This window comes from Coffea arabica, chromosome 10c (assembly GCF_036785885.1).
Source record: "Coffea arabica cultivar ET-39 chromosome 10c, Coffea Arabica ET-39 HiFi, whole genome shotgun sequence".
Lineage (NCBI taxonomy): Eukaryota > Viridiplantae > Streptophyta > Magnoliopsida > Gentianales > Rubiaceae > Coffea > Coffea arabica.
This window is the reverse complement of record NC_092329.1, coordinates 10061250-10086255: the sequence shown is the minus strand read 5'-3', so window position 1 is coordinate 10086255 and position 25006 is coordinate 10061250. Positions and strand designations below refer to the sequence as shown.

At 45.3% G+C, this 25006-nt stretch overlaps 3 protein-coding genes across 3 annotated transcripts; 1 reads left to right on the top strand and 2 right to left on the bottom strand.

Annotated features, from left to right (window-relative positions):
* Window positions 1-1686: 1686 nt before the first annotated feature.
* LOC140015751 (uncharacterized) lies at window positions 1687-3014 on the top strand. The gene is made up of 2 exons (XM_072068567.1): window positions 1687-2237; window positions 2468-3014. The coding sequence occupies exons 1-2, from the start codon at window positions 1687-1689 to the stop codon at window positions 3012-3014; spliced, it is 1098 nt and encodes a 365-aa protein (XP_071924668.1).
* A 3614-nt stretch (window positions 3015-6628) lies between these two features.
* LOC140015750 (wall-associated receptor kinase 2-like) lies at window positions 6629-10919 on the bottom strand. Its single transcript, XM_072068566.1, has 3 exons — window positions 9683-10919; window positions 9167-9346; window positions 6629-7964 (listed from the first exon to the last, which is right to left on the bottom strand). The coding sequence occupies exons 1-3, from the start codon at window positions 10917-10919 to the stop codon at window positions 6757-6759; spliced, it is 2625 nt and encodes an 874-aa protein (XP_071924667.1). The 3' UTR covers window positions 6629-6756.
* A 2970-nt stretch (window positions 10920-13889) lies between these two features.
* LOC140015749 (uncharacterized) lies at window positions 13890-20616 on the bottom strand. Its single transcript, XM_072068565.1, has 6 exons — window positions 20439-20616; window positions 20180-20264; window positions 18006-20136; window positions 17108-17920; window positions 14781-17057; window positions 13890-14063 (listed from the first exon to the last, which is right to left on the bottom strand). The coding sequence occupies exons 1-6, from the start codon at window positions 20614-20616 to the stop codon at window positions 13890-13892; spliced, it is 5658 nt and encodes a 1885-aa protein (XP_071924666.1).
* Between the last annotated feature and the right edge of the window lie 4390 nt (window positions 20617-25006).

The following is a 25006-nucleotide window of genomic DNA, read 5'->3' as shown; positions in this document are numbered from 1 at the left end:
TCCCATATGGGCCATGACTAGATCTGATTTCTAACATACATAGGGTTTCCACAACCATGATATAAAATCATGGGATGCCATTCACCAAACAATGAAAATTATGTCATTGGCTTGCAATATTGTTACTTGAAGGGTTTACGTAGATGCAATTGGTTGTCATTGCTTCGGACTCCATCATCTTTAGCTTCATTGTTCGGTCCTGATCTTCCACAAGCCTTTATAGACATTAGGCCTCCAAGACTTTCTCCTTCAATAGGTAGTTCTTCCTTTTCCTAAGTATATTTTGACTGCTTTTCTTCCGTCCCTTGTCTACCACTTTCCTACTCACTGATTGTATTTTGCCTTAGTTCTAAAGTTGTGGATGAATATTGACAACTTTTTGGAGGGAGACTAAAAAGAGTTCTTCGTTTGAAGAATTGAAATGAATAGTCATAGCGAGTCAATTTGGGCGGGATTTTGTGGAATAGAGTTTCAATGGTTGGTAACGGAGGCGTTAGCTCACACATGCTTTTTAGTAATTTTTTCCCTGCTCACTAATCAAAGTGACACCGTTGTGAACCTTGTCAATGTGGATTGATAATGGCCACTTCTTCAGTTTTGTGAGGGGACCGTTAAGGGACGGTCTTTTTGATAACTGTCCCTACCCCAAATCTGTTGGTTGCTCATGCTACAAGTCTACGACATAACAAAGCTATCAAGGAAAGATTTCCAAGTCCACCCTAGTCTTCCTATTTATTCATGTTTTTTTTTAAAATTATTAACCATACTTTGTACATGATTTTCACTTGATATGCGTGAAAATTCACAAATCTGTTTTTGGATGCAATGTATGTCATGAAAGTAATTAAGATATATGTTTGTAATGCACATCTTCTAATATTTAGTCTGTGGAAACCAATATTTTAGTGATTGTGTGTCAGTGTATTTCTCTCTAAAATTCATTCTCTCTTTCTTCTCTTTAAGGCTCTCTAACAAAAATGGCCTTCAGATCTGATCTTTCTCCATAGGAGGGAACCTTTTTCTATACCTTTTATTTGCCTTTTTAAAATAAATTCCCTCTAGCAAGGAATTTTCTTTGCTAGCATTTCTTGGTAAGTATTTCTTCTCTCCTAATTTTTTCTAGTGAAAATTTTATTCTATCCTAGGATTTCCCTTGTAAGAAATATTTTCATTTTTTTCTCTTTTTTTGCTATGAGATTTGAGATTTCATATGGTTTCCTAGATTTGAAAATTTTCACATCTACCATGTTAGCTAAATTTCTCCTTGGGCTTCAATCATTTTTTAACAAATGTTATTTTTAAAAACAAGCACAAATCTTTTGAGTTATAGTGATTCACCTGGATGCATGGAAGATGTTTTGGATATTTAATGTTTTTGTGGAGCTAGACGGATATGGGCCAGAAATTTCATTGGTTAAGTTGGGGGGAGTTGTGCTGCCCACATCAGGAGGGTGGGATTGGAGTTCGTAGTTTGACGAAGGTATATGATGCTCTTTCCATTAAGTTTTGGTGGAACTTTCGGAAAAGGAGATCCCTATGGGCTGAATTTTAACAACAAAATATAGTAGAGAGGTGCACCCTTGTTTGGCAGAAGAGGGCTATTCAATTTCTTACACTTGGAAGAGGTTATGTTCGATTCAATAGTTGGCAGAAGAGCATATTTGTTGGGTCATCGGTGAGGGATCAATGGATTTCTGGCATGACAATTGGATGGGAACTGGGGCTATATGTCATCAGGTGGAAAATTTTCAAGATCGTGTTCTGTCAGATTTTGTCTTCCAAGCGCAATGGAATATGCGACTCCTTAATCAAGTTCTAGAGCCTGAGTTAGTTAGGCAAGTTGTGAAGATTCCCCCTTCATCCACTCATAGCTCTGATAGGATGATGTGGGCTTTAACACAGAATGGTTCATTCTCGGTTTCTTCGGCTTACACGCTTGTTTCGCAGGCTTCTAATTATTCCTGGGTGGTTTCGCATGTGTGGCTGAAGGGGTTTCCTATCAAAATCTCCTTCTTTATGTTACGGTTGCTACGTTTGCATCTTCCCCTAATGGACCTGCTACATAGATTTGGGGTACAGGGTCCGTCTAAGTGTCATTGTTGTTCTAAGCCAGCAGATGACGAGGTTAATCACATATTTTTAACAGGGGATTTAGCTAAGGTGGTCAGGAATAGATTTGAGGGTGTCTTGGGATATTTGGATATGGTGTCCACATTGAGACATGTGCTGTTACGGTGGTAACTGCGTAAGGGGCACAACGTGTATCTCAGGTTCATTTATAGTACATTACCTATGCTCGTCTGTTGGGAGTTATGGAAAGCGAGAAACAGGGGACTGTTTGATGGAAGGAAGGTGGGGTGGACGGAGGTGGCAGATCAGGTATTTCAATAGTTATGTGAGTTACTACATTGTAATTTTCCGAAAATAGCATGTTCTTTCGTCTCTTGGGATGTTCTTCACTCTTCAGTGGTAGCTTTGAAAAGAACGGTTTCTATTTACCGATTACATGGTCGGCTCCTAGGGCAGGGTATAAGTTGAATTTGGATGGTTGTGCAAAGGGGAACCCAGGAGTTAGTGGGGGTGGGGGAGTTGTGCGAGATGGGGAAGGGAGATTTATCGTCGGTTATTCCTGTTTTTTTGGGTCATTGACCAGTTTACACGCGGAGCTCAAGGCCACACTCTTTGGGGTGCTGCTCTTTGTTGCTCGAGGCTTACAAGACTTCCATGTTGAATCTGACTCACTTGTCTTGGTTCAAATACTCCAAGGGACACATGGTTGCCCTTGGAGACTCCAACGGGAGGTGGATGAATTACTCAGTTTCAAGCATCATTTCCGTGAGATAACCCATTGCTATAGAGAGGTGAACAAACCTGCTGATTATCTAGCTAACCTTGGCACAAATTCGGAGCAAGAGGATGTTTTTGACAACTTTCGTTCTTTGCTGGCTACTGTCCGTAGGGAGATCATCATGGACACTTTAGGTTTCCCTGATTTTCGTAGAAAATTACTATAGCTTAGCTAAAAATTTGTATTAAATAACTGTCATGTGAATATTTTCATGAGATTGGGTTTGTTGACAGGGAGTTTCGTCCATTTATAAGGGGAAACTCTGCCAAAATTTTTTAATAAAAAAACAGTAAATTAAAAAAGGGTTAAATACCAAAAACCCCCCTATGGTTTGCCTAATGTTCACTTTACCTCCCTATGGTTTGGAAACCTACAATTTGACTCCCTGTCGTTTTAACTAAAGTGTATTTAACAGAATTTCTGTTAGATTTTCACTTTAGGTGAAACGACAGGGAGTTAAATTGTATATTTTCAAACCATAGGGAGGTAAAGTGTACATTTGACAAACCACAGGGGGGTTTTTGGTACTTAACCCAAAACCCTTATAGAGGGGCAATTTTGACATTTTCCTTTCAGACGTTAGTTTTGATGCTTTCCGTTAGACTTTTACTTTAGTTGAAATGACAGGGAGTCAAATTGTAGGTTTCCAAACCATAGGGAGGTAAAGTGAACATTTGGCAAACCACAGGGGGGTTTTTGGTATTTAACCCATTAAAAAATATCTATTTGCTCAATAGATAGACTAAGATTTCATATTATTTACTAGTTTTGGAATTTCTCACATCTCCTATGACAGCTAAATTTCTCTTTGAGTTTTAAGCATTTTTATTAGATGATTGTTAGAAAATATGCACAAACTGACAAATCTTGGAGGGCCACAAGACCATTAGAAATTATTCATTCAGATTTATGTAAGCATTTCTCTTGAGCGGTCCTTGGAGAATCATGTTCATATCAGATACTTTTCAAACTGACAAATCATGAAGGGCCAGAAGACCATTAGAAATTATTCATTCAGATTTATGTACTGTGGAGGTTCCTTCTAATGGTGGTTGTAGGTATTTTATTACCTTTATTGATGCTTTAGTAGAAAAGCTTGGGTGTATTTTTTGAAACAAAAATCTGATGCCTGTGACACTTTTAAAATTTTAAAAACTTTCGTTGAAAGGCAAAGTGGGTGTCAAATTAAAATTTTGAGAATAGATAGGGGTCAGGAATATTTGGTGTGATGATTTTTTTTGAGGAAAATGGGATGAAGCATCAATTGACTAACAAGTACACTCCCCAATAAAATGGGGTGACAGAGAGAAAGAATATGATAGTTATGGATATGGTGAGGTGTATGTTGAAATTGAAAAATATGCCAAAGGTTTTTTAGGCAGAAGCAGTTTCTTGTGCAATTTATCTGTTAAACAGGAGTCCTACCAAAAGTATTTTCAAAAAAACTCTTGAAGAAATTTGGAGTGGTAGAAGGCCATTTGTTGGTCATTTCAGAGTTTTTGGGTGTATTGCCTATTTCCATATTCCTGATCAATTAAGAAAGAAACTTAATGACAAGAGGGAGAAGTGTGTATTTTTTGGTTATAGTGAAGTCTCCCGTACTTACATGTTGTATATTCTTGTGACAGAAAAAGGTGATATAATGAGTACAGATGTGACTTTTGATGAAAGAGGAATTTGGGACTAGTCAACTTACTACACTAGATGATGTTCCTTCTGACGAAAATATTATTAATTTTGTTTTGTTTGTAGATTGTGATCTAGTTGTGTATGAGGAGGCAGCCAGTGATGATCATTGGGTGAAAGCAATAGAGGAAGAAATTAATACAATAGAAAAACATGACACCTGGGAACTTACTTTTCTTTTAATTGGTAAAAAAGTCATTGGAGTGAAGTGAGTGTACAAGAAAAAATTCAAACCCAATGGAGAAATTGATAGATACAAAGCGAGATTAGTGGTGAAAAGATACAAGTAGAAATCCGGGATTGACTATTTTGAAATATTTGCACCCGTTGCTAGGTTTGATACAGTCCAATTTCTCTAACTGCCCAAAATAACTGAAGAATTTATCAAATGGATGTCAAGGCAACTTTCCTAAATGGAGTTCTTATTGAAGAAGTATATGTGGAGTAGCCAGCAGGATTTGTCAGAAGAGATCAGGAAAATAAGGTATATAGATTGAAGAGAGCCTTATATGGATTGAAACAAGCCCCAAGAGCGTGGTATACAAGAATTGATTCCTATTTTCTGACTCGTGATTTTCAGAGGTGTCCATATGAGCACACATTATATATTAAATCTTATGCTCGTGGTGATATTCTTATTGTGTGCTTGTACATAGATGATTTAATTTTTACAAGAAATAATCCAGAGATGATTGCAGAATTCAGGGTGGCCATGATTAAACAGTTTGAGATGATAGATATGGGACTCATGTCATGTTTTTTGAGAATTTAAATCTTTCAATCTGATAGTGGAACTTTTATATCTCAAAAGAAATATGTAAGTGGCATTTAAAGAAGTTCAAAACGGATACAGCAAAACCAATTATGACACCAGTTGAAGAAAAATTGAGATTGACCAAGGAGTGTGCTGGTGGATATGTGAATCCCATATATTTTAAAAGTTTGGTAGGGAGTTTGAAATATTTTACATTTACAAGGCCAGATGTCAATTTTGCTATTGGTCTGATTAGTAGGTTCATAAAAAATTTACGTTAGTCACATTTGCAGGCATTTGAGATATATTGGAGGTACTTGCAGTGATAGCATTTTTTATTTAGGAAATGATCCAATTGAGTTGTTTGGCTACACAGATAGTGATTGGGGAGGTGATACAATAGAGAGAAAGAGTACTTCAAGCTATGTATTTTTTATTGGTTCTGGAGTGCTTTTTTGGAGTTCGAAAAAACAACAGGTGACTGCATTGTCTACAGTGGAAGCGGAGTATATTGCAGTAGCTAACAGTGTTATTCAAGTTTTGTGGTTACGTCGTGTACTTGGTATTCTACAGTACAAGCAGGTTGATCCTACGAAAATTTATTGTCATAGTAAGTCAACAATTGAGTTGTTCAAGAATCTAGTACTTCATGGGCGTAGCAAACATATTGACATCAAATATCACTTCATACAGGAGTTAGTTCGACAGAGAGAGATTGAAATTGATTATTGCAGAACTAAAGAGCAAGTGACTGACATTTTCACCAAAGCATTGAAGACGGAGATTTTTATCAAGTTGAAGAAGTTGTTGGGCATGTCCAAATTACAGGAGTTTGGTTTAAGGGAGTCAATGTAGAAATATAAACCAAACTATGATTGATTGGTTAGTTTTATTTATTGACCGCATGTCATTTGTTTATTAGCTAGTTTTCTTGGCAAGTCTAAAGTTGGCTACATGGGATCAAATCCCATAATGTTAGTCATAGTAGAATTAGAAGTTTTGTGTCTAGCTATTGTACAAAGTAGCAGTTGCCTTTTGTTTTTGGTCTTTGTGCATAGCCTCTGTGTTTTTCGTTCTTCTGGAGCCGCAGCCTTCTTTGAGTAACAGAAAAAAATTTCTTTCCTTTACTCATATATCAAATTCTTGAGATTGTTCCTGTGGGTTTATGTGTGATTATCAATTTGGATCCATTGGATCCATCAATATAGCTCAATGGAGTAAGATGAGATTTCAGAAAAGTTTGGTGATTAATCGTACACAATACCTTTTTCAAAGAACTTGGTTAAAGAAAATTAAAAACATACTAATATGTTGTTGTGAGGTTGACAATAAAAATATAATTGCGAACTTTAGCGTTAAAAAGATGTTAACATATCGTGATAACATAATCACTAGTAATATCAAAAACACAAGTAAGGATGACGTAAAAATGCAATCCAGTCCTTCCCATGACCGCAGGATCAAATGATCATCTCCCATGGGCAATTGGCTGTATTTCTTGATTTTGGAGGCTATAATATGTAGTTGTCAACATAATATCACCGCCACGGGAGGGATTGGATTGTTCTTGATGATCAATCAGGGGCTCAATCTCTTCTTGGTTTAAAGCTTGAGAACCTTGAGTCCAACTATGCTTTGATGTGATTCGCAACCCTACCAGTTCCATTGCTGCTTCTTTCATGGAAGGCCTGTCGGCGCCTTTTACATTTAGGCATCGTTCGGCAAGCACAGCAACTTGTCTCAATTGGTCAATATTATCATCAGACGCGACAGAATCTTCAAGAATTTGAAACAGTCGATTTTCTTTCATCGAAGAAAGGAAATGATTGCTTAAACTTATCTCACCCTCTGATCTATTGAAGCATACGGGCTTTTCCCCTGTTAGTAGCTCCACAAGAACGACTCCAAAGCTATAAACATCACTTTTCTCTGTCAACTGAAATGTTTGGAAGAATTCAGGGTCCAGATATCCACGAGTTCCTTGCACCACTGTAGATAGTTGATCTTGATCAAGAAGGCCCAATCTTGAAGCACCGAAATCGGATACTTTTGCTGTAAATTCCTCATCCAGAAGTATGTTCGTGGTCTTTATGTCCCTATGGATGATTGGAGGTGAAGCAGCGGAGTGCAAATATGAGAGGGCTTCTGCAGTTTCTGCACCTATTTTCAGTCGGATGTCCCAACTAATTTCACGTGCCCGCTTCTTGTTGTGTAAATGGTTAAAAAGAGTGTCATTGTTGATAAATTCATAAACGAGTAAAGGTACCTCTGTCTCGAGACAACAACCAAAGAGCTTAACTACATTTTTGTGGTTAATTTGTGACAGAATCACAACCTCATTGATGAATTGCTCAATTTGGTTGGGATCAACTGTTTTTGACTTCTTGATAGCGACTTCTTTGTTGTCTATTAGACGACCTTTGTAGACTATCCCAAAACCTCCTTGACCAATAATGTTACCTTCATGGAAGTTGTTTGTTGCCTTCTCAAGATCTCTGGCACTGAAAATTCTTGGGCTATTTGAGGATTCTTCTTGTCCGTTGAGTCGCTTTTGTAGGAGTAGCCCTCCATTTTCTCGAAAGAATTTTTCCTTCAACCACATCATCTTTCTTTTCTTGGACACGTACAAGCACCAAGAACAGACCACTAGCAGAACCATAGTGCCCACAGCAACACCTAAGACAGTGTTTTTTTTACAATATTTAGAGGAAGAAAAATCCCAGAAAAGGAAGGAACGAGAAGGAACATGTTGAACTGCGCAGGGGTAAAGCAATATCAACTTCGAAGTATAATACAAGTGATTATTATCAAGTTTATATTAGTGAAATTGTCGATTATATTTCTGATCAAGATTTAAGCAAGAGTTTGTCCCTGAGTTTATTGCTTCGGCAATAATAGAATGCTTCTCTATATGTGATGCTTTTAACTGATAGGCAATGTGAGAAAATGTATACCCTAGAATTTTTTTTTTCTTTTCACTTTAATGGAGACTTCAAACCGTACAATAAGGGAGCAAAAAAAAAAGAAAAGACTTTGAATTCGAATAAAAAAGATAACGTCACTTGATTAATGCGGCTAATCATCGAATTGGTCTTGTGCTTCATACTCTTAACTCTCTTTAGTTTACATATATGTTGACTTTGGTTTGGCTAAATTCGAGGTCAAAAGTAAACCTGATTAAGAGGTGGTCGAGCTTTGGGTTGACATTGACTCAGCTAGGTAGTTTTGGCTTTCTAACAATAATTCCTTAAGAAATGCAAAAAATTTAAAAAGTGGAGTTTGGGTTGATCGTATGCGTATGTGTGTTTATAAACAAAAGGACAAATTACATTTTACCTCCTTGTGATTTAGCGTTTTTATACATAACTCTCATATGGTTTCAAAAACTATACATAACCCCTTTATGATTTGGATTAAAGTGTCAAAGTGACGGAAATAATCATTCGTAACGGAACTTCTAAAAATGTCGAAATTACCCTTATAAATACATGACACACTAACTCCCTTATGGTTTAATACTTTACCATATAACCCCCTTATGGTTTCAAAATATACACATAACCTCCCTTGGTTAATTAATAATTTTCAACTTTATATAAGGTTATTTTTGACATTTTAGGTGATTCCATTACAAATTATCATTCCCGTCACTTTGACACTTTAATCCAAATCATGAGGGGATTATATATAGTTTTTGAAATCATAGGGAGTTATGTAAAAAATACTAAATCACAGGGAATAAAGTGAAATTTATCCTAAACAAAATGCAAATTAAGCTGATCTGAGAACAGTAATTTGCTTTTTGACCAAGCTTGGTCTTTGTGCCTATCTGTATAATACTTGGGAACACTTCGGTAACACAAAAGACAAACTATTACCTGCAAGAATACCAGCCACAAGTGCTTGATGGCTTTTCTTAGTGCAACCTTCACGCCCTTTTCCATCATCTTTCTTAAGGTACCCCTTCGGGCAAGAGCAATTGTAGCCTCCTTCGACGTTTATGCAAAGTTCTCCGAATCTGCAATTATTGGTCTCTTCTTTTTGACATTCATCAATATCTGCATAATGTTACCCCAAAAAAAAAATCATGTTGGATCTATCAAGGATTTGTTCAAGTAAAAATCATTTTTCAAAAGTACACCAGACCGTGTTTGTTTGGATTGAAAGTTCTTTGGGAAAAAATTTATTTGAGACAAGGACATGTGTAGTTGTCCACTGTGTTGTAACAAACATTATTCTTCGCACAATTGTAAAGACCTGGATCTTGGCATTCATTAATAGCTATAGAATTCAATAAAAAAATAGAAAGCAGAAGCATAATTTCAAATGTGAATTGAAACACACATACATATATGGATTAATTAGATAAATGAAACAATTTTTTCCACACATACCTTGGCAACCATCAGGGAGATATGGGTTGCCTTCGTATCCTTGATCGCAAGAACAACGGTACCCCAACCCCTTAAAAGGTTCGTAACAGTGACTGTTTTTACCAGAGCATGCATAAGAGGTCGTGTTTCTTTGGGCAACTTCACATGACCCGTCCTCAATGGTCCAATCGGCCACGACGGGAAGACTTAAATCAACGCTCAAGTTGGTGAGGTTATCTGCAGAAAAATTGAAAGCCTTCTCTTCGACCACAAAAGCATAGCTGCAAGGATTGAAATCCCACACCTTGGTGTGTCTACTAAGACTGGTCAACCTCACATTAATATTCCATGCCCCTGGTGGGATATCTGTCCGGCAGCAACCGATGCCAGAACAAGAGCCATCAATTACATCTTCCTTATAATAACAGGAAGGGACACATCCAGTTGCGTAGCTCCGGTGTTGACCAAAACCATAAACTATACCGTAGGCATCACAGCCAACGACAATGAATTTATTAGCTGTACTGTTAAAGGTAAAGCGTTTAGATAATCTCATCCATGGTGAATTGTGGGAAAATAAACTTCTGTTTTCATTATAGCAATCAATTGCTATATACTGCATAAGGTGCACCTGACCTTCCAGAGATATTTCTGTGACATTGATTGTACTGTTGCGCAGAACTGGTTGAGGGACAGATGTTGAAGAGTTGATGCAGTTGATAAAGAATTTTTCGTTAAGGTAACAACCTTCTGTAATACCGAATGGAAATGGAATGCTTACATTTCCACAATGATCTTGGCAGCCAGGCCTTGCTATAGAAAATGTTGGGTGAAGAAGCACGGGACTTCCCCTAGGAGAGCTGACCTGATCAGCTCGGGTCGCTGATGGCAGAGCTGACTCCAAGCCTGCAAAACAGAAAGGATGAGCTAACAAAGGGGGCCCGAGGGTTGTCCCCGAGGGCACTCCGACGGCCAAGTTAGTTTTCCGGTGAGTGAGGTTCACGGGAAGTAGTAACTGTCCAGAGTAAATTGTCAATAGTGAGCGTACCTTGTACAGTGGATGTGTGTTATTATTTATACCTGCAAGGGAGCCCGACCTCCGCACGACGCGGGACTTGCCCAGTATAGATAGTATCCCGCACTCAGGGGGATTACCCCCGACCTCTTCGGGGAGGACCTTCGCCTCCCCTGGGAGCCCTAGTCGGTACGGCCCGGGGCCGCTCCCAGGGGTCTGAGGGCCAAGGCCCAGCTCGGCCATTCCTGGGCTGCCACGTGTCTGGGCCCAGAATGGGGCCTCTGCACTAGCCCCCTAGATTAGGTAGGACTGTCAGGCAGACCTAATCTACCTCCGCCACGTGGGAGGCCAGAGCCGCACACTACTCTGCCGAGGTCACTTCTGGTACAGGGCTGTCACAGGGACGCTGCGCCCGCGTCCTTTCAGCTGTCCCGCCTCCTCGGTTTTCGTGTCAGCATTAAATGCGTTCACATGGGGGTCGGTTCAAATTCACGCAACCGTTCTCCCTCCACTCTTCCCCCCATAAATAGGGGATGCCAAATTCTCCTCTGTCCCATTTGCCATTTCCGCTTCTTCTTGTGCATTTCAAGTTATCACTCCCCCTGTGCACCCACATTTCCGTTTTCCAGCAACTTCCGGCGTCCTGTGCCCAGATTCCGGCGAGCCTTCAGTCCTTCTCCTGCCGTCATCAGTAAGTCCTTTTTGCGATTCATCCTCCCTCTTTGCAGTGTCTCTTTTGCCTTCTGCCGCCTCCCATTTTTTATGTCGGATCATTCCGGCGCCTCTTCCTCTGTTGCTATAATTTCCGTCCGCCGCAGAGCCCCCCGGATCACCGTTCTCTCCTCGCCTTCCCCCTCATCTTCATCACCATCTTCTCCTCCTCCCCCTTCCTCTTCTTCTTTCTCTAACCCCAGCTTCCACACCTCAAACCTACTTGAGCCTACCGATACCATGAGTTCTCCGTCTGCCCACTCCCCTTCGGCCCAAGCCCTTGAGGAGGCAGCCGAGCTCGACGCGCTCATCGCGCGGCAGGCTACCTCCACTCCCTCCCCCAAATCCCCCCATGATTCCCCTGGCGGAGCCCAGGAGGGAGCCGGGGAGGATAGGGACTCATCGGGGGGGTCCCCTGCTCCCGAGCAGGGGAATGATCCTGAATTCTCCTATGGCTATCCCGACCTGCAGGAGGCCACCCTCTCTCCCCAGGATTTGGCCGAACTGGCTAGGTCGTACTCCATCCCTCGAGCCTACGAGCCGAGGTTGGCCGGGCCCGACGACCGGGCCTGCCGGCCTCCTCCTGGCTTTGTAGCCATCTATAGGGAGCAACTCATCGCAGGGCTCCGTCTCCCCATCCATCCAGCTCTAACCGAGATTCTGAACCACTGGGGGCTCAGAATCACACAGTTTCATCCCACCTCTATCAGGATCATCACCGGATTCCTGATCTACTGCCTTCTCTGCGACATCCCTTACTCTCTCTCCCTCTTCCGAGCTGCCTTCATTCTTAAGGCCGCCCTCCCGGGGTGGTACTACTTCTCCCGCCGTGGCCCCCAGACCAAGGGGGGAAAAGGGGCCCAAGAGTTGTTCTACGGGCTCCCCTCCTCCGTGAAGGACTGGAAGGAGGACTTCTTCTTTGTCAGGTCCACACATTTTCCCCCCAATGTGTGGAAGGTTGGGGGAGTCAAGGCCGACCCCTACCCGGAGGACCTGGACTACGAGACCCTCGGCCAGCTGTTGGGTTCCAAGGTGAAGCTCGATGTCACCAAGATCTCCACTGAGCAGATCTCCGCAGCCGGGCTGATGGGGACGGTGTCCGGATCCTCTGGGGAGGTGGCTACCCCCCAGTCCAAACTCGACACCTGTAACGCTGGCTTTGCCCCTGTCGCATTTGTAGTATATAGTTTTCCTTTTTTTTTACCCTTAACTGTCTTGCGTTTGGCTGATCTGGTGGTGTTCATTGCAGTGAGGAAGCTCTCCCAGCTACTGGGCGCACCCCTCGAGGAGGCCACTCCCGACCCCCAGCCTGAGGCTGCTCGGGGGGCCCCAGGTGGGGCGTCCACCCCGGGGGGCGGCTCAGCCCCCCAGAAAGAGACGTCACAACCCTACCCCTCCAAGCAGGCCGCCAACAAGAAGAAAGTGGCCGGGCAGAAGAGGGGCAGGGCTGAGGAGGCCCCACAGGTCGGGCAAAAGAGGCCCGCGCCGGCTGTTCCCTCGCCGCTCCCCCTTGTGCCATCTGGGGGTCCCGTCCACGTGGGCGTTGGCTCCGCTGAGGAGCATGCTCTGGAGTCCCCTCCTCCGAGCTTGTGGCACTTCCGCCACATCCTCCCCCAGAAGCCGGGCCAGGCCTCCACTATGCACGATCCCCGCCACTTCTGCCCCTCCTGGAAGCTCTCCATCAACGACCGGGTCCAATTCCCTGAGGCAGCTCGGGAGCTGATGGTGGGCTCGGTCCTTCCGCGGGACAAGAGGTGGATGGAGCTCGCCGACCCAGCCGAGCTCCAGGATATGTACTTCACCTCCCAGGCCCAAGTAAGTTTTCTGCCCCTGGGATGATTTGGCCTCCGTGTCTGGGCTAGGTAGTGTGACGCGTTGAACTGCTTTCTTTCTCCTTCAGGCCAACGCCGCTGGTGCCGCCCTGGTGACCTGCTTCTCCGAGCTGTCACCCGACCTGGAGAAGATTCGGAAAAAGAACCTGGAGGCGGAGAAGAATCTGTCCCAGGCCCTCAAGGAGGCAAGCTCCCTCAAGGCCAAACTGGACAAGGCCGAGAAGGAGCTGGACGCTGCTCAGGTCCAGCTCGCCTCTACCAGGTCGGAGCTCGACCAGGAGAAGGCCGGTGTGGCCAAGCTGAAGGAGGAGCATGTCCTCGAGCTCTCCGGCACCGTCAGCCGGGAGCGGAAGAGGGCTGTTCGGGAGTTCCTTACGTCCGACCAGTTTGAGGAGGACATCGCCCACCTCAACCTGCCCATCCTCCAGGTCGGCTGCACCCGGGCCCTGGACAAGGTGAAGAAGCTCAATCCTCCTGGTCTCGACTTGGCGAGATTCAAGGACTACAACCCTGCAGCCGAGGCGAGGCTGGACTGGCTCTTCGACGGGTATCGCAAGGGGCACTCCCTGAAGGAGCTGGCGACCCGGGCTGACACTGGGGCCGAGCTGGAGGAAGTTCCCTTGGAGGAGGACGGGTCTCCTGGCCGAGCTGCCGGGAAGGAGCCGGTGGTCTAGGGCGGCAGCCACCCCAGGGACCCTTTCTGTCTTCTTATAAGGATGTGACCGTGCTCCAGTTGAAAATGCTCTTGGAGGTCCATCCGAGACGGAAGGGCTCCCCTGCTCCCGGGCTCCTGAATGGCTTCCACCATACGCCTCTCAACATGATTAAGATGTACCTTCAGCTCCTATCCCGGTCGGGCCACCAGCGGGTAGAACAGACACCGAAGGGGGCCGCCAACTCGGGAATTTTGCGGTAGATAGGTGGAATACCTTGTAATAGATAGGCGGCTCAGAGACTCTGTAAGCCTTGTAATAGATAGGCCTCGAATGCATGTATAAAACTTGAGGACTATTCTGCATTTCTTGCCGGCTCCCATTCTGTCGATCCGACCTCCTGGGTCGAACAGTTCATAAACATTAAGTGCGCTCGTGCCGACCTCCTGGGTCGACCACTTCATACTTTAAACCTTAAGTGCATTCGTGCCGACCTCTTGGGTCGAACACTTCACACTTTAAACACTAAGTGCGTTCGTGCCGACCCCCTGGGTCGAACACTTCACACTTTAAACATTAATTGCGTTCGTGCCGACCTCCTGGGTCGAACACTTCACACTTGACCCGCTCCGTACCCCTAGCCCCCCACTAGGACATTGAGCGAGAGATCGCTTAGTGTGCTAGTGTGAGGTGCAGACTCGTTAAAAATGTGACCATGAAACAAGTACAAGCAGATTGTAAATTCAGGCTTTTATTGATTGAGAAAACAAGAATTCTGATTCCAGAGTACAGACTCGAATTTCTAGGCCACCCTATGCTATAAACAATCGCAGATTGGAGAAGTGCCAAGTACGGGGTACCTCGGATCCATCCATGCTGGCGAACCTGCAGTAACCGGCCCGACCTACCTCAATGACCTTGTAGGGGCCCTCCCAATTTGGGTCGAGCTTGTTGGAACTGTGAGTTCGGCTGATCGAGTTCTTCCTTAGGACGAGGTCCCCAGGCTGGTACTGTACCGTCCTCACTTTGGCGTTGTGATAGCGGGCGAGCTGGCTTTTATACTTAGCCATCCGAACAGCCGCTTCCTCACGCCTGGCTTCGAGCATGTCCAAGCTGCACCGAAGCTCTTCCTCGTTGGAGGTTGCCACGAAATTCTGTGTTCTGGGTGAGGGAAGTCCGACTTCCGCTGGCACCACCGCCTCTACTCCGTAAGTTAGGGAGAACGGGGTCTCTTGGGTAGCCGTCCGGGGCGTAGTACGGTAAGCCCAGAGGACGCTGGGAAGCTCATCCAGCCAGCTCGATTGGGCGGACTCCAGTTTAGTCTTCAACCCTTGCAGAACAGTTCGGTTAGCGTTCTCCACCTGACCATTGGCATGGGGATGACCAACCGACGTGAAGTGTTGGTTGATTCCAAGCTCAGCGTACCAGCTCCGGAAAGGGTTCTCGGCGAACTGGCGGCCGTTGTCGGATACCAGGACATGCGGAATCCCAAACCGGCAAACTATGCTCTTCCAGAAGAATCTCCGAATTGCCTTCCCCGAGATACAGACCAGGGGCTCCGCCTCCACCCATTTTGTGAAGTAGTCAATGGCCACCACGAGATGCTCATATCTCCCCGGGGCTCGGGGGAAGGGACCCAGGAGGTCTATCCCCCATTGAGCGAAGGGCCAAGGACTATGGATGGGAATCATCTCCTGAACTAGCTGATGACGCAGCGAGGCGTGTACCTGGCAAGCTCGGCATTTCTGGACCAGATCTGCTGCGTCTCGGAAGACAGAGGGCCAGTAGTAGCCCAGAAGGAGGCACTTTTTGGCCAATACCCGAGATCCCACGTGTGCCGCACATATTCCTTCATGGACTTCGCGCAGGACGTAATCACCTTCTTCGGGAGTCACGCACTTTAACCAGGGGGACAGATACGATCTCCTATAGAGGGTACCCCCGGTGTAGGCGTACTTGGCAGCCCGGAGCTGGATTCGGCGTGCCTCGGCTTTGTTTTCGGGGAGGGCACCCGAGCTGAGGAAATCTATGAGGGGCGTCATCCAGGTGGCCGAGCTGTCTATAGCCAGGACCTGAGCCTGATCGATACTTTTTTGTTTTACCACCTCTACTAAGACCTCCTTGCTCAGGTGGGCAAATGAGGAAGACGCCAACTTCGAGAGGGCGTCTGCCCGCTTGTTCTGGGACCTCGGCACCCGCTCTATTTCAAATGTTCTGAACAGGGCCATCGCCTCCCGTACCTTAGCCAGGTATTTCTTCATGACCTCATCCTTGGCCTCGTACTCCCCGCGGACCTGGAGGACGACGAGCTGAGAGTCGCTCCGAACTCTGACTGTGGTGACGCCCATCTGGTGGGCTATCCGCAGCCCCGTCAGGAGGGCCTCATATTCTGCCTCGTTGTTGGATGCCGGAAAATCGAACCTAAGCGCGTAGGTCAGTTCTTTTCCGGTTGGCGAGGTGAGCAGTAGGCCAGCTCCGCTCCCTTCCCTGCTCGAGGCACCGTCCACGAACAGCACCCAAGGCTGCTCCGCCGGGGTGTCCGTGGGTGTCGGGGTCAAATCGGTTTGGTTTAAGTTAGCCCCCTCCGCAAGGAAGTCTGCTAAGGCCTGGGCCTTGATCGCGGTGCGGGGCCGATAGCTAAGGTCGTGCTCGGCCAGCTCGACGACCCACTTGGTCATCCTGCCCGACACTTCGGGCTTGGTGAGTATCTGCCGTAGGGGCTGGTCGGTCAGTACTACAACGCGGTGAGCCTGGAAGTAAGGGCGGAGCTTGCGAGCAGCATGTACCAAGACAAGGACCAGCTTCTCGGCGGGCGAGTATCGCGTCTCTGGTCCCTGCAGAGCTCGGCTGACGTAATACACCGGCCTCTGAGCCCCCTTGTCCTCCCGTACCAAGACCGCACTAACGGCCTCGTTGCAGGTGGACAGATATAGGAATAGGGTCTCCCCTAACTCTGGGGCGGTCAGAGTTGGCAGCTCGGCCAGATACGCTTTCAGGTCGGCGAACGCTTTTTGACACTCCTCGGTCCAACGAAAGTCCTTGGACGCCAGAAGGGTAGTCCCCGAACCGCGGAACGCGAGAGGAACCTGCTCAGGGCTGCCATTCTCCCCGTGAGCCGCTGGACTTCCTTCACGTTCCTTGGGGGGGCCATGTCCACGATGGCCTGGAGCTTGTCCGGGTTGGCCCTGATTCCGTCTCGTGACACCAAGAAACCAAGGAACCTTCCCGACCTGACCCCAAAGGTGCACTTCTTTGGATTTAGGCGCATCCGGCTTTGCAGCAGGATGTTCAAGATCTCCCTCAGGTCGGGTATGAGCCGCTGGTCAGTCCGACTTTTGACGATCATGTCGTCCACATAGACCTCCATGTTCCTGCCGATCTGGCCTCGGAATAGCTTGTTGACCAGGCGCTGGTAAGTGGCCCCCGCGTTCTTAAGTCCGAACGGCATGGTTCTGTAGCAGTAGGTCCCTTCTTCAGTGATGAAGGAGGTCTTATCCCGATCCTCCTCATCCATCTCTATCTGGTGGTATCCCTTAAAAGCATCCAAGAAGCATAAAACATCAAAACCCACAGTAGAGTCTACTAACCTGTCGATTCTAGGCAGGGGAAAGCAATCCTTCGGGTAGGCTTTGTTAAGATCCGTGAAGTCTACGCACATCCTCCAGGTCTGGTCCTCCTTCTTGACTAGGACCGGATTGGCCAACCAGGTCGGGTAGTAGACCTCCAGGATGATCTTGGACTCCAACAGCTTGCCGACCTTCGCCTTGATCACCTCGTTCCTCTCAGGGGCAAAACTCCTTTTCTTCTGCTTCACCGGCTTGAAGTGAGGGTCGACGTCAAGGTGGTGGACTGCCAGGTCCGTTGGGATCCCAGGCATGTCATCAACCGACCAAGCGAAGACCTGGGAGTACTCTCTTAGCAGAGCTTTCAAGTCCTCCTTCTCTCTGGCGGGCAACAAGGCTCCGATGCGGAGGACCTGGTTGGGCCGATCCTCCCTTAAGGGGAATTCCTCAGTCTCATCCTGTGCCCAGCTGTTGGGCCTCGTCCCCTGGGATGTAGGGCTCCAGACAGGTTGTCTGGGCGACCACCTTTTCCTGCCCCCGGAGTGTGGCTAGGTAACAAGCCCTGGCTACCTCCGGGTCGCCGTGCACCTCGGCTATCCCTCCCGGGGTAGAGAACTTGACGCTGAGGTGGTAAGTGGAGGAGACAGCCCGGAGGGCGTTCAAAGCAGGCCTCCCCAGGAACACATTGTACGGGGACGGCTGCCTGACCACCACGAAGTTGACGGGAACAGTCCGGCATTTGGGAGCCTGTCCTACTGTGACCATCAGGATGATCATCCCTTCCGACCTGATGGGTGGTCCGGTAAATCCCACCAGAGATGTCCGAACCGGGGTGAGCTGGTCATCCCTTAATCCGAGCACCTTGAACACCCTGTAGAACATGATGTCGACCGCACTACCCTGGTCGACATATACCTTTTTCACCCGATAGTTGTTGGTGACAATGTCTATCACGATGGCCTCATGGTTCCCAGAAGCCAGGGGGACCGCATCCCTTGGCCCGAAGGTGATCTTCTCGTCCATGCGCAAGCGCTTCAAGGAATCGTCCCCTTCGGGGGGTGGTCGCTTGTTCTTCCGAGCTGCATGGCTGTTCCCCCCTGTGGGACCTCCGGCAATGGTGTTTATCACCCCCGCCAGGTTCTGGGTGTCCTGGTCGGGAGAGTGGCCCTGAGGAGCGTCGCGCCGCTCTGGGCGGTCCCGACGCCGTCCCTCGTGCCTGTCTCCGTAGTGGCTGCGCCCGGGCTCCTGGCCTGGTCGGCGCACGAACCGCCCTAAAAAGCCGCGCTGGATCAGGTCTTCTATCTCCTTACGCAGGGCCCAGCATCCCTCCGTGTCGTGTCCCACGTCGCGGTGAAAGGCGCAGTACCTGTCCTGGTTCCTTTTGTTTCGGGGCGTCCCCATTTTTGGCGGCCGATCTCCTAGTCCTTCCGCCTCCATAACGGCCAAGATCTGAGCTTTGGGCCGTGTTAGAGGGGTGTAGGTCTTCTCTGGGAGTGGCGGCAGAGCAGGGGCCTTCTCCTTCGAGAGCCGGTCGAAGACGTTTTTCTTGGACGGGACGTCCTTGCCCTCCGGGGGGTTCGTCCGACCTTTCCGATTTCCGAGCTCCCGATCTGATTCTTTCTTCAGACGACCTGCCTCCTCCGCATTAGCGGCCTCGTGCGCCCTGCGTAAGAGTTCCTCCAGGTTTACGGGAGGCTTCTTGGCCAGGTCATAGAAGAGCTCCTCCACCCTGAGCCCATTTGTGAAGGCGACCATGACCACTTTTTCATTTTTGTCCCTGACCTGCAAGCTCTCCGCATTGAAGCGGGTCATGAAATTCCTCAGCGACTCCTCAGGCCTCTGTCTGATGGACATCAGGTGGGTTGCGTTCCTCGCGTAGACTTTCGAGGAGACAAACTGGGCTGCAAACTGCCGAGCCAACTCGGGAAAGCTCCGTATAGACCCCGGTTTCAACCCCTGGAACCAGAGCCGCGCCTTCCCCTTTAGGAACATGGGGAAGGTCTTGCAGCGGACCTCATCCACGGCGGTTTGCAGGCGCATATGCGTCAAGAAGACCGAGAGGTGGTCCTCTGGGTCCGTAGAGGCATCGTACATCTCGATGCTCGGGATCTTAAACCTCCGGGGTAGGGGGTAGTCCTCTATCTCCCGGGTAAAAGGCGAGGTTGCATAGTTGTCCTCGTATGGCCGGGGCCTCAAGATCTGCTCGAGCTCATCCCGAGCAGGGTCCAGATAAATGGGGTCGCGGGGCCGGCTCTTGACAGACCGAGCCGTGGAACGCTCGAACCCATTCCGTGTGGGCTTCCTCGGAGAGGGGTCTCTGGGATGGCTCCTCGCGGACCTGTCGCGGGAATACCTCTCGCTGTCCCCGACCACCGAGGCTCGGGGGCGGGGAGGAGTCCGGGGGCGCTTCCTCCTAGGAGGTTGGTCTCGCGACTCATCCTCCGAAGGATCAGGGGGTAACTCCTTCTCCTTCCCCTTGGCCTTGGAGGTCTGCGCACCCCCAGCCCCCTCTCCCTTTTTCGCCTGCCGGATTATATCCTCCAGCATGGGGAGGTTCTCCGTCACAAACTGGAAGATCTGCTGCCTCCGCTCCCCTGAAAGGGCTGAGCCCCCGGCGCCCTGGGACGCCCCAGCCTCTTTCTGCTGGAACCCCTCACCGCCCCCAGGGCCGGTGCTCTCTGCCGTGCGCTTGGATCGCGTCCTGGCCATCAACACAATCTTACTTACCTTACGTTCACACAGACGGCGCCAACTGAAGAAGCACGGGACTTCCCCTAGGAGAGCTGACCTGATCAGCTCGGGTCGCTGATGGCAGAGCTGACTCCAAGCCTGCAAAACAGAAAGGATGAGCTAACAAAGGGGGCCCGAGGGTTGTCCCCGAGGGCACTCCGACGGCCAAGTTAGTTTTCCGGTGAGTGAGGTTCACGGGAAGTAGTAACTGTCCAGAGTAAATTGTCAATAGTGAGCGTATCTTGTACAGTGGATGTGTGTTATTATTTATACCTGCAAGGGAGCCCGACCTCCGCACGACGCGGGACTTGCCCAGTATAGATAGTATCCCGCACTCAGGGGGATTACCCCCGACCTCTTCGGGGAGGACCTTCGCCTCCCCTGGGAGCCCTAGTCGGTACGGCCCGGGGCCGCTCCCAGGGGTCTGAGGGCCAAGACCCAGCTCGGCCATTCCTGGGCTGCCACGTGTCTGGGTCCAGAATGGGGCCTCTGCATTGGGGGTGTCAAAGTTGAAGCGGAAGAGAGCATGAAGGCAATTACCAAATGCAAGAGCATCGGTAAAATGAACCGATTGAACCCCATTGGAATTGTTTTTCAAAGAAGCAAGTTTCCTTTCCAGCAGAGAGTTGCAATTGTTAATTGTGCACTTCTAAGGACTTTAAACTTACGATAGGGAAGACTTAGTTAGTAAACGCACAGAAGGCCACTGCAGTCAAGGTATAAAGGAGTATTTGTTGGGCAATAATTTTGAGCTTGATTTGTGTATTTGTTGGGCAATAATCTTCTGGGAAGCTGTCACACTAGTCTGTGACGACCATGAGGTCCACGGCTTTGCGGGGTTGCTTATGCTAAGGACATAAAGACTCTGTAAGGGAAGACTTTCAAGTCCACCCTGCTGTTTCCATTTATTTACGTGAAAAACAATAAGGGAACCCATAAATTTTTTCCACTTGATATGAGAAAAAATTCATAAATGTGTTTTTGGATGCAATGTATGTCATGCAAGTAATTAAGACATACGCTTCGGCCGATGAAGTTTTAGTCTAGTGGCTAAGAGTGCATTTGATAAAACTGAAATATCAGATTTATAATTTGAAGACTGAATTCGTTAAATTATTGAATTGTTAAATACTATATTTGATATATTTGAATGCATATCATATTAAGTAATATGTAGATAGTTTATCACTTATTTTCAAATTTTGTCTAAAAATTTTAATATTACTTAATTAATTCAGATGTTCTATTTTTTTTTCAAACGCATTTAAACATATTAAAGACCTGAACTCATTTAGTTTAACTGCTAAATTGGGTTATCAAACGTAAGCATAGGATTGAAGACCCAAGATTTAGAGGGCTTGGGTTCAAATATCTCCTCCCTCCCCCAGTACAAAAAAAAATATTTTTTTTTTTAAAAAAAAAGATATATGCTTAGAATGCTATCTTCCTGATATTCAGTTGGAAATGTGAGATATGTTAAGAAAATCAATGGGCTTCTATATTGAAGATCCGGCCTAGGCCTCATAAGGATCCTGGATCAGATCCATATTCGAATTCAAGTCAGAATGCTCAAGAAATTCGGTGCCAGATTCTTTGTTGCTGGGGATTCGTAAATGGATCTCATTCAGCATTCGAATGGTTCTGGGGTCGGATCCACGAATTTTCATAATTATATTGTGGCAACATTTTATACGCAAGGGTAGTTACTTTGCTGTGAAATGGTGTCTTAACATCTGAGAAATAATAAAATCTCTAATAATCGAACTAAGTATGCATTTAGTCGAATCCTGATTTTGCTGTCAAATTTTCTAATCCTTTTATCGCTACATTATTTTAACGAAGCAAAAATAAACTTAAGTGTATGAAACACAATAAGAAATCGCATATTCATTACTAAATCAACATATGCATTAGTTATTTATTAAAACGACTGTTCATTCGTATGTCTTCCCATTCTTACAATCTCAGGTGCAAAACTTAATAGTTTGATTATTCTCTCTAATCTCAAACTTTGAAAAGCAATCATACCTCGAAATATAAGTGCGAAATACTCATTTAATATTGCTAATTATATGTATACACTCATTTTATATGTTTAAGAAGAGAACTTTTCAAAATGTACAAACTTGATTATTAGTTTCAAAGTCACATGCAAAAGATCAAATGCAAGCAAGAAGAGGTACTTAAATTTAAAATTTGGCTAATTAAAACATGAAATAATTAATTAAAGTTGTACGCTCTTTAGTTTTGAACAATTTTTTCTTGGCACAATAGACATGGTTTTAACAAGTCAGCATGTAATATTAATTAATAACAAGTTGAACTTCATACAGTAATTAACGTAATAGCCAAGTAAAAAAAAAATTAAAGAGTCAAGAAGCAAAAGTTAAAGGGAGAGGGCAATGAAATTTTATTCAAATTTAAGGGAGGGGTGGGGGGCACAAGAAAAAGATTTTCAATGAAATTTTCCAAAATTTCTTTGGGGCCAAAAGAAAATTCTAAAATTTTAGGGGAGGGAATGGTGGCTGCTCCTCTTGTCCCCATATTGGCTATGCTTTTTCGTTACTTTTGCGTATAATGTTAACGGCAGGGCTCAAATTTAACAAATACAAGAGTTAGAAGCGCCATATATCTAAAATTAAAATTTATGATGCAAAGGGAAAATCAACTACAAGTTAGCGGCTGCAAAGTGTAATTGGTCCTATGAGAAATTGCCAATGGAAAAGTTGGTCTTTTCCTACCTTTAAAGTTCCCGGGATAAATTCACTTTGTCTCCTCAAATTACACACAAAATTCCACTTCAATTCCTGAACTTCAAAATAGAAGATTTAAATCCCTAAACTAAAAATTTTGTCCTACTTAAATAAAATCCATGACATAATCCAAAAAATTGATGGTGTCTTAAGGACGTGGAGACACGCTTCATTAGTATGTATGTGGAATTGTTATAAACCAGAAAAGTAGGGATATAAATGAAAATTTACCCCATTTTCTCCCTTCCTTTTTTTTTATTTTTTAGTTTTCCTATTCTTCTTCTTCCGTCATCTGCCACCACTGATATCTCCAATCCTATTGCCACCATTATCGGGAATTCTCCAAAGGACAGAGTTTGCCTTTTCACAAGAGGAAATAAAGGAATAAATCTTGACTCATCGTAGTAATTTCGTCAGCTTGGAAATATCTGATTATCCAATTTCTGAGGTTCTCTTTTCCTCTATTTCTTCCCTGTGGTTTTAATGCTAATTTTCAATAGAGAAAACCTGAAACTAACAATAACCCAGATGCAAAACAAATCTAGAAAAGCCAAAAAATCCTAATGTCAATTGACCATCTAAATATCAAAATTTGTAATAAACCCAAATTCTTAGATCTAGAAAGCAGTCAAAAAGACAACAGTGCCAGGAAAAACTATTTGCATAGGCAGCAGTAGTGTACAGTGTACTCTTTCCCGACAACAACCACACAACTAAGAAGACCTCTATGAAACTGAAGGCATCTTGGATGATACATGAGGTGCTAAACATTTCACTCTCTACCCATCTAGAGCAAGAGCAAACGAGCTCTTGTTCATCTTTAAGGACCATAAAATAGAAGAAAAAATAGTGGAATACATTAAGTGCTTAGTCAGACACACATCTCTCAAATAACTTCCTTTTTTTCCCCCCTTTTTGTCATCAACTTCTTCATCCCAAGAATCTCTAACAAAATCTGGGGCATTTTCCTGATTAATCAAAGTGGTTGAGTTCCATGCATGATGCTATCGCTGTAGCTTCTGACCTTGACGTCAACGTCTTCGAGGGGTTGCCCTTGCTCCAAGAGAATATTAGACTGCCAAGGGAAGACTTCCAGGTCTATCCCTCAGTCTTGACAGTCGAATGCTACATCCTGTTTGTACGATGATGGCTTTTTTAGATGTATAACGGAAAGCTTGATGAATTATAAGACTATCTACTTTATTTTTAAGTAAAAAGGCAACCTTTTACTAATCAAGTATACACTTGATAATAGCAACATTATTTGACAAAATCCTAATTACAGGAAAGGCCTGTTTTTTTTATATATTTTTTTTGCCCATTCCATAATTTTTGTCTGATTTCCCTTCATAAGTAAACCCTAGATGCTTTGTACTCATTTGACAAAATAAAATAACATTAAAAGGAAAAAAGAAACAAATGCAAGGCAAAAACGTGAAACCCTTTGATATGTTGTTGATTCTCAAGTTTCCAAGTACTTCTATCTTATGCACTGCAGTAGTACTTTTTTTTCTTTAACTTTTGGTTTTTTTTTATTTTCCAAGAACTTACATTAGCCTGGCATGTGAACTCCTAATTCAAGAGCCATATAGAAGAACAATTCCCTATTCTTATCCTGGATGTGAAGCTAGTTCCTCTTGGTATTATTGTGCCAAATTCGTCCCATGACACAAACAAAAACCTCAAGGGATTTCCACGCACGTGATTAGTTACCTAACTATTATACAAAGGTTTCTATTTTTTCATTTTTGTAAGTCCATGTGTCATTGATCAAGATAAGAAAAGAATGGTTATAACTTGGTTGCAGCGTTAACTTCCAGCCAGTTGGAGCCTATCACAAAATGTACGAAAGGTTTCTATTTTCTCATTTTTGTAAGTCCATGTATCATTAATTGATCAAGATAAGAAAAGAATGGTTACAACTTGGTTGCAACGTTAACTTCCAGCCAATAGGAGCCTATCACAAAATTTACGAAACAGAATATGTAGCTATACAATTATAAAAACAAACTAGGGTTAAGTAGGGTATCACTAATGATTCTCTTGAAAAATAGGGTTGGTTAAAAAATATTCCTCTTAAGGCCTAAC

Excerpts from the sequence above, each read along its gene's own strand:
- LOC140015750 (XM_072068566.1), bottom strand. The coding sequence starts at position 10,919 with ATGGCCGAGCTGGGCCTTGGCCCTCAGACCCCTGGGAGCGGCCCCGGG. Across the intron at positions 9,347-9,682 it reads TCTCCCTGATGGTTGCCAAG|ATATTGATGAATGTCAAAAA; the intron begins GTATGTGTGGAA and ends AACATTATGCAG. Across the intron at positions 7,965-9,166 it reads TGTGGCTGGTATTCTTGCAG|GTGTTGCTGTGGGCACTATG; the intron begins GTAATAGTTTGT and ends ACACTGTCTTAG.
- LOC140015751 (XM_072068567.1), top strand. The coding sequence starts at position 1,687 with ATGGATTTCTGGCATGACAATTGGATGGGAACTGGGGCTATATGTCAT. Across the intron at positions 2,238-2,467 it reads AGACATGTGCTGTTACGGTG|TGGTAGCTTTGAAAAGAACG; the intron begins GTAACTGCGTAA and ends TTCACTCTTCAG.
- LOC140015749 (XM_072068565.1), bottom strand. The coding sequence starts at position 20,616 with ATGGCCGAGCTGGGTCTTGGCCCTCAGACCCCTGGGAGCGGCCCCGGG. Across the intron at positions 17,058-17,107 it reads CAAAGAAGTGCACCTTTGGG|GGCCAACCCGGACAAGCTCC; the intron begins GTCAGGTCGGGA and ends AGACGGAATCAG. Across the intron at positions 14,064-14,780 it reads GCCCCTACAAGGTCATTGAG|GAGCTGAAGGTACATCTTAA; the intron begins GTAGGTCGGGCC and ends CGACCGGGATAG.